At 35.8% G+C, this 15,123-nt stretch overlaps 1 protein-coding gene across 7 annotated transcripts in view; it reads right to left on the reverse strand.

Moving 5' to 3' along the window:
* SCAPER (S-phase cyclin A associated protein in the ER) overlaps positions 1-15,123 on the reverse strand; it is a 521,436-nt gene that overhangs the window by 287,725 nt on the left and 218,588 nt on the right. For all 7 annotated transcript variants that reach the window (XM_045058993.1, XM_023255046.2, XM_023255044.2 and 4 more), the window contains one exon: positions 7,445-7,581. In XM_045058993.1, coding sequence (XP_044914928.1) covers positions 7,445-7,581 — 137 coding nt within the window. The remainder of the gene's footprint in view (positions 1-7,444; positions 7,582-15,123) is intronic.

Here is a 15,123-nt window from a genome sequence, read left to right on the forward strand (position 1 = left end):
GTAGAAGTGTGGCAAGATTTTTCTCTGGCATTCAATATAAGAACATGGTCAAGCTCTTGGAGGTAAAACTTAACAAAGTGTGGGGATATCCTGTAGTTTTGACTCTAAGCCTTGTCCACACTGAACCTCCAGAGATGCAGGTTTTCTTATCCCAGTACTGGTTTCTACAGAGGTTTCTGCTTATAGGTATCTGGTCTAGTAACCTGTAAGTCTCTACTTGCCTGTCTGTTTCTCCACTTTTAGGGGCTGCAGTTTGCCCTTTTATTTCACTTGTCTTACAGATCCTAAGAAGAGTTGCTAATTTTTCAGTTTGTTCAGATTTTGACTTTTTGTTAGGATGGAGTGAGTGTTGACTTCCAACCTTCCTATGTACAGTACCAAAAACCGTTAAGTATAATGGACAACTGTATGCAACTTTACATTAATAAGTTCAACAACTTAGATCAAATGGACAAACTACTTGAAAGACACAGATTACCAAAACTGATGGAAGAAATATGACTTCACTTACGAATATTATCATTTGAATAAGAAAAACCCAATCATCTAGAAATCCCTTCAAAAATAGAAAAGGGACTAGTTCTCAAACTCATTTAATGAGGCCAACATTCTCTTGATACCAAAACCAGACAAAGACATTGTAAGGTAACTACAGATCAATATTCTTCATAAGCATAAATGTGACAATCCTTTATAAAGAGTTAGTAAATTAAATCTAACAATATATAGAAAAGATAATAAATACTAAGGAAAGGGTGTTTATTCCAGGAATATAAGCTTGATTTAATATTCAAAAATTATTATAGATCCTCAATAGAATATGAGCAAACAAAATTCAACAACACATTAAAAGAGTTATACCCCATGATTGAGATTTATTCCCAAGTTGCACATATGGTTCAATTTTCCCAAATGAATCAACATAATACACTTCGTTAACAAAATGAAAATTAAAAATAGCATCATATTGATAGATCCAGAAAAAGCATTTGATAAAACTCAACATCCATTTTTGAGAAAAACGTTCAACAAAATGGGTATAGGGAGCACATACCTAAATATAATAAAAGCTATATATGACAAAGTCAAAAGTTGCAAGCTTTTCTTCTAAGATCAAGAACATGACAAGTGTCTCAGACTTTGAGTCTGGAATTCTCTCTTGTCCAGCAAGAGAGTGGACACAGAATTGAATACGAGAGAGGCTGATATCCGGGAGGAGACAAGAGCCCCAAACAGGGGTTTTGTCTCTATTTTATTGAGCTCTCAAGGTTTTACAAATGCAGTGAATGCTCAGAAGAAAACAATAAGATAGTGACCATTAATTTGTGTAAGAAGCAAAGGGTTTGGGGGGCAAGTGGCATTAGAAGTTGAGATTAAAGCACAATGCTATATTGGTGCCAGATGCCAGATGAACAGTTTCTCTGTGACAATACAGCCAACTAGCTGTTATCTCTTAAGTTTAAGATTGCTGAAGCATGCTGCCTCAAGGCTAACAAAGCACCCTTTTCATTAGCTAACCGTGGGCACTTTCACCCGACAGCAGCTTTCCACCTCTAATTGTTCTCAAATGCTTTCATCCTGTGGAGACAGCTTTTTGCCCTAAGCCTTGTTTTAGTTAGTGACTAACTTTGGGCGCTTTCACCCAGGTGGCGGCTTTCCACCTCTATGCTTTGTTACTTAATGACTGGCCTTGGGCACTTTTGCCCTGTAGTGGCTTTCCGCCCTAAGCCTTGTTAACCCACTGGTGCAAGCATACAGAATTCTTAAACTTATTTCCCACAGACAAGGATGTCTACTCTCACGAATTTTATTAAGCATAGTATTGTAAGTACTAGCCAGAGAAGCTAGGCAAGAAAAAGAAATAAAAGGTATTTACATTGATAAGGAGGAAATAAAATTGTCACTATTTTCAGATGACATGATACTATATAGCGCTAAAGAGTCCACCAAAATACTGTAAGAAAAAGTGAATTCAGTAAAGTTGCAGAGTATAAAATCAATATATAGAAATCTGATGTATTTCTATATGCTAATAACTATCAGAAAGGAAAACCTAAAAAATAATCCCATTTATAATTACATCAAAAAAAATCCAGTATTAAATTTAACCAAGAAGGTGAAAGACCTGTACACTAAAAACTTCAAGACACTGATGAAAGAAATTGAAGAAAACATTGAATACATGGATAGATATTCTGTGCTCAAGGATTGGAAGAATATTGCTAAAATGTCCATAATATGCAAAGCAATCTACTGATTCAGTGCAATCCATATCAAAATTCCAATGACATTTTTCATAGAACTAGAACAAACAGTTCTCAAATTTGTATGAAACCATAAAAGAACCAAACAGCCAAAGAAATCCTGAGAAAGAACAAAGCTAGAGGTATCATACTCTGATTTCAAACTACATTACAAAGTAACAGTAATCAAAAAAGTATGGTATTGACATAAAAACAGACATATATATCAATAGAACAAGAGAACCCAGAAAAGAAAAATGCACATATACAATAAAGGAGCTAAGAATAAATAACAGAGAAAGGACAGGGTCTTCAGTAAATAGTATTAAGAAGACTGGACAGTCACATGCAAAAGAATGAAACTAGAACACTATCTTACACCATATATAAAAATTAACCCAAAATGGATTATAGACAAGACACCATAAAAGTCCTGTAAGGAAACACAGGTGGTAAGCTCCTTTACATTGGTCTTGGTGAAGATTTTTTTGGATTTGGCAACAAAAAATCAACAAGTGTGAACACATCAAACTAGCAAACTTCTGCACAGCAAAAGAAACCATTAACAAAATGAAAAGGCAACTACTAGGAGGGAGAAAATATTTGCAAATCATACATCTGATAAAAGGGTAATCTCCAAAATATAAATAACTCATACAACTCAAAACAAACAAAAAATCTGATTAAAAAATGGGCAGAAGATCTGAACACTTTTCAATGATGACATATAGATGGGGAACATACACATGAAAAGATATATAATGTCACTAATCATCAGAGAAATGCAAATCAAAACCACAATGAGATATCACCTCACACCTGTCAGAATGGCTATCAAAAAGACAAGAAGTAACAACTGTTGGTGAGGATGTGGAACAAAGAGAACCCTTGTGCTGGGAATGTAATCTGGCGTAGCCACTATGGAAAGCAGTATGGAGGTTCCACAAAAAAACAAAACAAAACCTAAAAATTAAAGTACTATACGATCCAGTAATTACACTTCTGGTATTTACTCAAAGAAAATGAAAACACCAACTTGAAAAGATATGTGCACCCCATGTTCACTGCAGCATTATTTACAATAGCCAAGATATAGAAACAACCTAAGTGTCTATCAACAGGTGAATGGATAAAGAAAATGTGGGGTGTGTATAAGTGTATACACACAATAGAATATTACTCAGCCATAAAAATGAATAAAATTTTGCCATTTGCAACAACACAGACGGACTCTGAGGGCATTATGCTAAGTGAAATAAGTCAAACAAAGACAAATACCATATGATCTCATTTTGGTAACAACAACAAAAAGACAAAAAAAAAAAAAAAAAAAAAACCCAAAACCCAAAATCAACCAAGCTCTTCACAAAGAATAGCCTGGTGATTGTCACAGGTGGGGGATGAAGGTGGGCAAAATGGTTGAAGAGAGTTAAAAAGTACAAACTTCTGGGGCATGAGGGTGGCTCAGTCAGTTACGCGATTTTGGCTCAGGTCATGATCTCACAGTTCATGGGTTTGAGCCCCACGTCAGGCTCTGTGTTGACAGCTCAGAGCCTGGAGCCTGCTTTGGATTCCGTGTCTCCCTCTCTCTCTGTCCCTCCCCTGCTTGTGCTATCTCTCCCTCTCTCTCTCTCTCTCAAAAATAAATAAACATAAAAAAAATTTTTTTAAAAAGTACAAACTTCTTGTTATAAAATAAATGTGATGGGGATGTAGTGTACTATGTATTTGAAAGTTACTATGAGAGCAAATCTTAAAGAAAAAGAAAAAAATCAGTAACTATGTATGGTGACAGATGTTAATGATTTATTGTAGTGATCATTTCACAATATATAAAAATATCGAATCATTATGTTGTATGTCAATTATTCCCCAATAATCAATATAGAGTTGTGTAGATTTTGTGGGTGAACTGTATAGTATGTGAATATATCTCAATAAAGCTGTTATAAAAATCAATATAACGTACTTCATTGATAAAATTAAAAGGCCCATTTCAATAGATGCAGAAAAAGGCATCTGAAAACATGGAATATCAATTTATGAAAAAAACTCTCAGGAATCTAAGAATAAAAAAAAAAGCTTCCTCAACCTGATAAAGGGCATTTACAAAAAACTATAGCTAACAGAATACCTTAATGGTGAAAAACTAAAGGCTTTCTCCCTAAGATCAGGACCAAAGCTTCTATTCAAATTTTGCTGAAGATAACAGACAATGAAAAGAAATAAATAGTATATAATTAAAAAAACCTGTTTTTATTCTCAGACATGTTTATGTACATAAAGAAATCTTATAAATGTACAAAACTGTTAGAGCTCATAAGTTTTTTTTTTTTTTTAAACCAAAGTGCTAACAGAGTATAATGGGAAAAGAAACCTTTTCAGCAATAGTGTTGGAACAACTGGTTACCTGTACGGAAACATAAACTTGGGCCTAGGCATCTGACCATTAGTTTATTTGAGATGAGTCATAGCCTAAATGCAAAAGTAAAACTTAGCAAAACTTCTAAAAAATATATAAAAGGCTTTTTTAAACCTTTGTTTAGGCAGAGATCTCTTAGAAACCAAAAACCCAAAATAGACATCATCACAAGTAAAAACCTTTCCTTATCAAAGGCTATCTTCAAGAAAATGTATAGACAATTTCCAGACTACAAGAAAACATTTGCAATGCATATGTGACAAAGAACTTTGTAGTCAAAACATATAAAAAACTCAAAAGTAAGGTAACAACTTTTAAAATAGGCAAAAACCTTAAATGCACATTTCATAAAGAAAGATACCAAATGGTTAAAAAGCACATAAAGAGATGCTTGATATAATTCGTCACTAAGGAAATGTAAATTAGAATCGCAATGAGATGACACTACACTCGCACTGAAAATAGGCCAAAATTTTAAGAACTAACAACATTAAGTATGTACTAGCAAGATTGTGGAGCAACTGGAACTCCCACAGATTGCTGACAGGAGTGTATAAGAGTACAACCACTATGGAAAATGGTGTGGTATTCCACTTCTAGGTATTTACCCAGCAGAAATGAAAATGCATATATACCCAAAGACCTGGCAGGAGCTTAACTTACAAATGCTAACTGGAAACCCAAAGTCTATCAACAGATGAATATATAAAAATTATAGGATATGCACACAATGAATATGGGCAACAATAAAAAGAAACAAACTATCTCACATGCAACAACACTGATATATCTCAAAAACAATACACTTAGTAAAAGAAGTTAGCCACAAAGGAGTTTGATTTCATTTGTATGCCTTTCCAGAACAGGAAAAAGAAATCCATAATGACAGAAAGCAGATCAGTGATTACCAAGCACCAGGGCTGGTGAGAAACTGACTGGAAAGAGGTACAAAGACAATTTTGATGGGTGTGGATTACATGAGTACCTAGATTTGTCAAAGTCAACAAACTCTACATTGGAGACCTCTATATTTCACCTAAATACATCATACCACAATGAAGAAAAAAGTCTACAGATATAGGTAGGTATGCATAAAGAGGAGAATTATAGGTATTTTTCCTATAATTTTAAGATTTTATTTAATAAATTACCATTACTTATATTTAAAAAAAAAAAACAAAATGAAAAAACAAGTTAAGCTCTCAAGGAGAGCCTCATCGAAAAGGTGACATTTGAACAAAGACCGAAGGAGATAAGGGAGCTAAGTGTATGGATATATGTGGGGAGAGGAAACCTGAGGTGTAAAGAGCCCTCAGGTTTTGAGAAGTGACATGACTGACTTACATTTTAATAGGCTCACTCTGGCTAGAGTATTTAGAATAGACAAGGAGGCAAAGGCAGAAATAAGGATACTAATCACAGAGCTAGTACAGTAACTCAGGTGAGAGATGATAAAGGATTAGTTCAGGGTAAGCAGTGAAGTTAGAGGTAGTCAAATTTTGAACATTTGTAGTTGGACTGGATGTGAGATGTGGGAGAAAGAAAGGACAAGGAAGGGTTTTGGCATAAAAGCTGGAATAAAGTATCTATTTACTGTGACAGAGAAGACTATGGGGTCAAAGAGGGGTTCTGGAAACAGCAAGAGCTTGTGTTTGAGTAAAACTGCAGATATAAAATTGGCAGTCATCACCAAGTAGAGGACATTTAGAACCACAGATAGTGGGAGCTTACCAAGGGAATATGTACATAGAGAAAAAAGAGCTTACAAAAATGGGCTGTATAGCATTTCAGTGTCAGGAGGTAAGTTCTTAGCATAAACTAGAAATGAAGGTCAGTAATACCCTCAAGTACACTGTGAAACTATTTTTAGAAACTCAGTGGGATCTCAAAAAATACAATAAAAAAAGCCTTTTCTATTCTTTGCTTGAATGAATACTCTGAAGTTTTCATTGATTCTGTAAGATGAAATGGACACCTTTGATTACAATCTGAAATTGGAAACTACTGAGTGATAACCATCATTCACTGTTATTCTAGAACTATATTGCTATAATCCCATGGGATCAAGCTTCTCCAACTTTCAAGACATTTGCTGATAAAGGTAAAACAACACATTTAGATTACCTACTCCCAAATAGCAAAAATCATCTACTACTGAGGAACTACATTTGTGTCCTGAATAAGACTCATCAGTCATCAGATGATGCTACAAGCATGTAAGGCAATGATGTACTACATAGCTGTCTGATCCTCAGATGGTACTTTGGAGGCTGATGATAAACTACGGGTCTGACAACTCACTTTCCATTTCAAGATATTTCTTGAACTTTTTCTTGTTGTGACAGCAACCAAATTGATTAAACCTAGTCATGGGATTTGACACTATAGCCAGCAGACTTCTATTTGTTGATTGCTATTGATTTTCTTTGATACCTCATTTAAAAATCAATAGTTGGAAAGAAAAATAGGCTTAGTTTACACATACTGAAACATACTACTGTATGCTGGAGGAGGCCCAGGTTTGGCAAGGCTTTGGCATCCAATTATAAGAAGAGCTCTTAACAGGTGAAAGCAAGGGCTTTAGATCGATACGCAGTTTTCTTTCTCAATCAAAGAAAGTGGCTATAAATTAGGCTCATCAGTATTATTTTCAAAGCTTTCTTGAAGCAAACAAGTTTAAACTTTTTGGGAGGGCACAGGGTCTTCCTTAGATATACATTAGCAAGGATATATCACTAAAGTTTTTGTTTTCTTTTCTTTTTAAGGATATTTATGGTACCTGGAGTTCATCCGGGCTTTTATCTTTTTGGCTTTTTTTTTATTTTTCTGCCTCTCGTCTCCATCTTTCAATGGTTCTGGTAGAGCTGCACTTTCAACCACAATGTCAATAATATACTTCTTTAATGAAAGATGCTCCTGCAAGATAAATAAATGATAATAACATTGATGATGGTTAAAGAATAACATAGCACTGCTGCAGACTATAGTGAGTATAAAAAAGTATATAGATAAAAGTAAAGTAATATTTACAAAATTCTGTTTTTCACAATTCCTTTGGAAAACACTGAAGAAATGTTTTACTTAAGATTTTCATGGGCTTATCAAACCTTTTCTGTACATCAACTGTTATAAATGCTAAGGATACAAGGACATACCCCTATCCCTCACAACCACACAGCATTGAGAGGTAAAAAAAAAAAAATGTATATGTATATGTAAATGTACATATGTATATATGTGTGTGAGTGTGTGTGTATATACACACACATACACACACAAATCTATAATATCCAGTAGTAAGTGTCGATTAGAAAGATGGGATGCTATAGGAGCCCAAAAGGGAAACAAAAGCAATGTTCACTGGGGGTAAAGGGGAAAGGTTTCAAGAAGGAAGTACCATGTCTGCTATCTCTTGAAGAATGGACTGAATTTGAACATACAGATATTAGATATATGTGTGTTTGTTTGAGCTGAGTGTTGGGAAAGGTGGCAGAAAGGAAAAATAAAAAAAGGCATTTCAGAACACACAAAAAGAGATGAAAGTAGACTGTGGTTACTGGAAACAGCGATGTGGTTTGGCTGGAGCGCACAGATTCTGGCCCCATGTCCCTCCTTATCAATGTTAGATTTTACAGCCCATTACTATAATCATTTCCTTGCATGTACACAGCATGTACATTCCCTTCCCCTCTCTTCTTTACTCATACTTGCATGGCAAAATCCCAATTCTAAATCCAACTCCCACCCTACTCTGTGCCCATACCTGGCCAGATTAATGTGGCTGTAATTATGAACTGTGTTGACTACTCTCACTTTAAATTCATGATATTACAAATGTCATACTCAAATGGCCCCTAGTATTGCCAGGCAATTAGGGAAACTTAAACTATTTTCTCTACACACTCTTTTCGAGAAATTGTTTTAGATCTTCTCCTCAAATTTCTAACACCCTTAGCCCTGTAGATCACTTCCTCTTTCCTGACACTTTTTCTTCACTAGGCTTCCAGACATTACACTGTCCTCCTAACTTACCAGCTGCACCTTCTAAGTCTTCTTTGTTGGATTCTTTTGCTCTGCATGAGCAAATGTTGGAATATCCCAGAGCTATATACTTCTCTATCCAAACTCATTCATCAAGTGCAGTGACTTGAAATATTATTTATACACAGGCAATTCCCAAATTTTTAGCTCTAGCTCTGACCTCTCCTCTGAACTCCACTCCTATATCAAACTGTCTACTACAAATTTCCACTTAAAGTATTTCCATCATAAGCATTTCCAAAATAATAGTCCACAACAAAATGCTTATGTTCCCCACATACAGTTACTCTTCCCAGAATGTTTCCCATTTCAAATGCAACTAAAAAAAAATAACCCAGGTCTCAAATCAAACAAAAGCAATAATATAAATAAAGATAATCCTCTTACCATATCTTCTAAGGATACATGGTATAAAGCAAGTCATATGTGAAATCATTATCCATGTTACCATTTTTGATTACTTAATACATGATCAGCAAAGGGCTAACCTGAACACATTATTTTCTATAATCATCACAATACCATAAAACAGGTGGTAATATGTTTACATTTTACAAGATACTTAATAATGGTTCAGAGAGGTTTGGTATTATGTCCACAGCCACAAAGCTCAAGGTCAAACTAGCTGATTTCACAAGACCAAGCTATTCCCCTCACCCAACACTGCCGATGTAGACTGAGTCTGACATGTTAATTTCTATTTCTGCACCAAGAAAAAAGAATATTCCAAATGACACCTTCTACTTTATGGAAGGTCCAATTATAGTATTTTAAGTTATATGTAAATGTCATTTACATATCTAATAGAATCCACTAAAGATCACTATACACAAAGGTAGACACTATATAGAAAATCTTAGACTTTATCTAGAACTATCAAAAATCCTATCTTCTTAAAGAACAATACATCTACACACATGAATTATGATTCACGTTAATGTTAACATTTTCAAAAATCTCAAAACTAAAAACAAATGAGAATATATTTTTATTTGACTTAGTAAGTTTTATCTTTTTAAAAAAACTTTTTTTTAAATTTATTTTGAGAGAAAGAGAGAGAGAGAGAGAGACAGAGCACACCAGTGGGGGAGGGGCAGAAAGAGAGACTCCTAAGCGGGCTCCACACTGCCAGCGCAGAGCCTGACGTGAGGCTCTAACCCACAAACCGCGAGATCATGACCCAAGCTAAAGTCAAGAGCCAGATGCTTAATCAACTTACAGTTGATTAAGGTGCCCAAAAGTAAGTTCTATCCTAATACAAAATCAGTATGTGTCAATTATAGAATATATAAATAAAAATTAAGAAATAAAAAATCTTATAAAATACTAACACCTAAAAAATAATTATATGAATATATCCTATATTCTTTGTGTGTTTTTATATGTGGGATATGCCATTTATAATATTTTATAAATTTTTTAAATTTAAAATTTCAAATACATTCTATTAAATAATATTCTACAACATAATCTAGTGGCTATCAGTTATTCCATTTCATGAATATACCTAATTTTACTACTTTATTGTTAGATATCTAGATAACTTTTATTATCAATATTATAAATGCCAGTGCAACAAATATTCCTACAGTTAAGATTTTAAACACATAATCTATTTTCCCTTTGATCAAATCATAAAAATGAAATTCCTATATCACAGAATACACATATTTTTAAGGATTTTTATAAGTATTCCCAAATTGAACAACCAAACTGGGAATTAATTTACATGCCCACAAGTGATTTGCCACTACCTAGTGTTTCTATTTTGTTTGTAAATCTATCAATTTGTTGGCTGAAACACTGGTGTTAGTATGTTAGACTATTTATATTTTGTCCTCTGTGACTTAAAATGTGTCTTTTGTCCAGCTTTCTATAAACAGATTTCAAGTTTTTATACGTTTCCGTCTAGTGATTTGCATTATATTTTAGCATCTATAAGAAACAAATCGATTTTGGGTGATAAAAGAAACACACTGTGGGATGTGACAGAGGATAATTAATAGTCATTTTTCCATTAAAACTATGGAGACTTTATACAGGAAGGTACTGAGATGGCTTCTGAAGATAGAAGGTGTATGTAAAGGTTTTTCAACACTAAGGAGTGGCTGATGAAATTATGGCATATTTCCATGAGGAAATATTAGTCATTAAAATCCTTATAAACAGAATCGGAAGTAGATGAAGGCAGTGGCAGCAAAATTTTAGATTCTCTCTAGGGGCATCTGGGGGGCTCAATCAGTTAAAAGTCCAATTTTGGCTGAGGTCATGATCTCACAGTTGGTGAGTTTGAGCCACACACTGGGTTCTGTACTGGCAGCTCAGAGCCTGGAGCTTGCTTCAGATTCTGTGTCTCCCTCTGTCTCTGCCCCTGCCCCCTCATGCTCTGTCTACCTCTCTCAAAAATAAACAGTAAAAAATTTAGCTTCTCTCTAAATTATCATATAAAACAGAAAAAGCGATTATATATCAACAGCAAAACCCACAGAAAATATTTACAACAAAACAAGGTGACAATGTATACCCCTAAACCCCACACCAAGCAGATCAACAGAGTTTCAGTGTCTTTGAAGGAGACCAACACATCAGCAGAGTTTCAGTGTCTTTGAAGGAGAAATCAAGGGAAACAAAAAGTGAATAATGAACTTCACATCAGAATTCTAGAAAAGGAACCATTTTCCATTGGAGAATTCAATAGGCCAATTTGAGAAGAGCATCTAAAATGGAGAGAAGTTTGCCCACTCCGAAGGCAGTGAAAGAAACAGCTGCATTAAGGACTTAATACTTTGGTGAAGGCTAGTCCCAATGAACTCTCAAAACTGAGCCATGGGAAAACTGCTGCAAAAGGAATTTAAATGTGCCAACTAAAGATAATAAAGATAAAGGGGGTTGGGGCGCCTGGGTGGCGCAGTCGGTTAAGCGTCCGACTTCAGCCAGGTCACGATCTCACGGTCCGGGAGTTCGAGCCCCGCGTCGGGCTCTGGGCTGATGGCTCAGAGCCTGGAGCCTGTTTCCGATTCTGTGTCTCCCTCTCTCTCTGCCCCTCCCCCGTTCATGCTCTGTCTCTCTCTGTCCCAAAAATAAAAAAAAAATAAAAAAATAAAAAAACGTTGAAAAAAAAAAAGATAAAGGGGGGAAAAGCATAGACAAAAGAAGAGCAAGGAAAGAGAATAAAGAAATTCAGAAATCAAGTTACTCTATTTTATACAAAAATAACAGAAAAGGAGCTCCAGGAAATTTGAATACCTATGCCAAATCACAACTGAATCTAAAAGTCTTATAAAACCAATTCCACCCTAAAAGTATCAAGGCCAATAGCCAAAATTATTTTTAAAAAAATAGCTAAAATTAAGCAACAATATAAACAATGAAAATACACCAAAAAACATGCACGGCCTAAATCCAAATTTTAGTCTCCATTTCAAAACAAGCTAAAACAAATTTTTCAAGGGGTATAAGGCATGAGGAAACAACACAACTCACCATCTTAATAATTTAGAATTTAGGTCATGAGATTCAAAGAAGATTGAAAATGAAAAACTAACACTTAAGAAATGTTAATAAAATAGAAGACACAGAAGAAAGAACAAACAACAAATAATGCCTTAGACACATAAAAGATGAAAGGAGAAAAATGTTTATATCCAAAGATATAAAGAAAAAGGAGTTGAGAGTAAGTGGAAATATGAAAGATGGGCAAAGATGTAAATAAAAGTCTGTTAAAAAAGAAAACCAAAGCAAGGGAAGAGATCAAATAATAAAAACTGTAATTCAAGAAAACTCTCCTGAAGAGAATATAATTAAATACTAAAAGGGTACACCGCATGCCCAAAAATACTGACCCAGAGCAGCTAAAGCCAAGATCTATCCTATTACAACTTTTGGACTTAGAAGAAAAAGGAAAAATTACTTGAACATATAGGGGAAAAAACAAGTGAGTTACAAGGGAAAAATGAGATTACCAGCAGCCTTCTTGACAGCAACATTTTATGGCAGGAGAAAATGAAGCAATATATTTAGTATTTTCAAAGAAAGAAATATGAACTAAAGATTTTATATCTAGTAAAGCCAACTTTCAGGAATTAAGTCACAGATAAATGTTATCAACATTAAAAAAACTCAGAGAATATTATATTCATAAGATCCTCCTGTGGAATCAACTAAAGAACAAGCCCCTGAGGATCCCAAGGAAAGATGGAAGAGTAGGAGGATCTTAGGCTCACCTCCTCACATAGGTACACCTAAATAACAAACACATGTGCATAAATAACCCAGAAACCACCCAGAAGACTGGCAGCTCTCCAAACCTAATGCAGAGAAGAGGGTAGGAAGGGTGGAGACATGGTCAAGAGCCACATGGCCCTCACTGCAATATAGCACAGAAGTGGCAGTTTGAAACACACCTGGGGTTTATGAAAGTGAGGTTTGTTTACTAGTCTCAGAGCATGTGCAAGAGGGGCAGGCATCTTAGGAAGACTTCTTCAAGAACAAAAGAGCTGGCGGTGCCATTTCCCTCCCCTCCCCTCACCAAGATACAGGGACACATGGGAAACAGCACAGCCCAAACACTCTCCACGTAGCTTGCTAACAGCATGCGCTGCCTCCATGTTCTCCTATGGACCCACACCCTCCAACACACCCTTGACAAGAGTCCAACCAAAGTAGCACCACAGGTGTGACAGTGTGTAAGTGGCCCTGAAAGAGGTCAGCATCGTACCAAAGTGACTCTGACCCTGGGGAGAGGGGCAGAAAAACACACAAACCAGTAAGGTGGCAGCCCCAGCACTGGGTTGGAGCAGACATCTGGTCTGACTGCAGGCCCTACTCACCAACCGAAGCTTCCCAGGAGACAACACAGGGCAAGTGCCCTGCAGTGTGGTGCTATGGTAGCTCTGACAAATGCATGGTTTAAGCCAACTCAAGCTTAGGCAGACCCACACTGGCCTACTAACAACTCAGAGACGAAACGCTGACCACAAAAAACAGAGACTTTGCAGGCTACTATGCTTAAGGCAAACCCAGCTCAGACACAATAGTAAAGCACATGCAATGCACACAGGAGATACCCATGAAGCGCCAGATTCAGGTGAACAGGGGACATTGCAATACAGGGCACTATAGCACCTCTTCATCATAAATAAGATCAGGAGCTGTAGCTGACTTTCCTAAAACACACAAAGAAACACAGAGAATCAAACAAAATAAGGAGACAGAGGAATACGTTTCAAATGAAAGAACAGGACAAATCAGAGTAAGAAGACTAAATGAATGGACAGAAGTAATATGCCTGATAGAAATTTAAAGTAATAATCATAAAGACACTCACCAGACTTGAAAAAAAAAAGAGTGAGGATCTCAGTAACACCCTCAACAAAGATATAGAAAACATAAAAAGAAACCAGTCAGAGATGGAAAACTTAGTAGTGAAAATTAAAAATACACTAGAGCTAATAAATAGTAGACTAAAAGAATGGATGAAAAACCTGGATGACAGAGTAATGGAAAGCAATCAAGCTGAACAGGAGAAAGAAAAAGACAAATAAAAATTGAGAATAATAAAAGGAACTCAGGACACCATCAAGCACAAAAACATCTGCATTACAGGGGTCCCAGAAAGGGAAGAGACTAGGGAACAGAAAATTTATTTGGAGAAATAATAGCTGGAAACTTTTTGAATCTGGGGAAGGAAACAGAAATCCAGATCCAGGGGGCACAGAGATCCCACAACAAAATCAATCCAAGGAGGTCCAAACAAAAACAGAGAGTAATTCAAATGGCAAAATGTAGTGATAAAGAGATTTTTTAAATTATTTTTTAATATGAAATTTATTGTCAAATTGGTTTCCATACAACACCTAGTGCGCATCCCAACAGGTGCCTTCCTCAATGCCCATCACCCACTTTCCCTCCCTCCCACTCCCCATCAACCCTCAGTTTATTCTCAGTTTTTAAGAGTCTCTTACGGTTTGCCTCCTTCCCTCTCTGTAACTTTTTTCCCCCTTCCCTCCCCCATGGTCTTCTGTTAAGTTTCTCAGGATCCACATAAGAGTGAAAACATATGGTATCTGTCTTTCTCTGCCTGACTGATTTCACTTAGCATAACACTCTGCAGTCCCATCCATGTTGCTACAAAAAGCCATATTTCATTCTTTCTCATTGCCAAGTAGTATTCCATTGTATATATAAACCACAACTTCTTTATCCATTCATCAGTTGATGGGCATTTAGGTTCTTTCCATAATTTGGCTATTGTTGAAAGTGCTGCTATAAATACTGGGCTACAAGTACCCTATGAATCAGCACCCCTGTATCCCTTGGGTAAATTCCTAGCAGTACTATTCCTGGGTCAATAAAGAGAATTTTAAAAGCAGCAAAAGAAAAGTTACATACAAGGGAAACCCCATAATGCTATCAGCA

Source organism: Felis catus, chromosome B3 (genome assembly GCF_018350175.1).
Source record: "Felis catus isolate Fca126 chromosome B3, F.catus_Fca126_mat1.0, whole genome shotgun sequence".
Lineage (NCBI taxonomy): Eukaryota > Metazoa > Chordata > Mammalia > Carnivora > Felidae > Felis > Felis catus.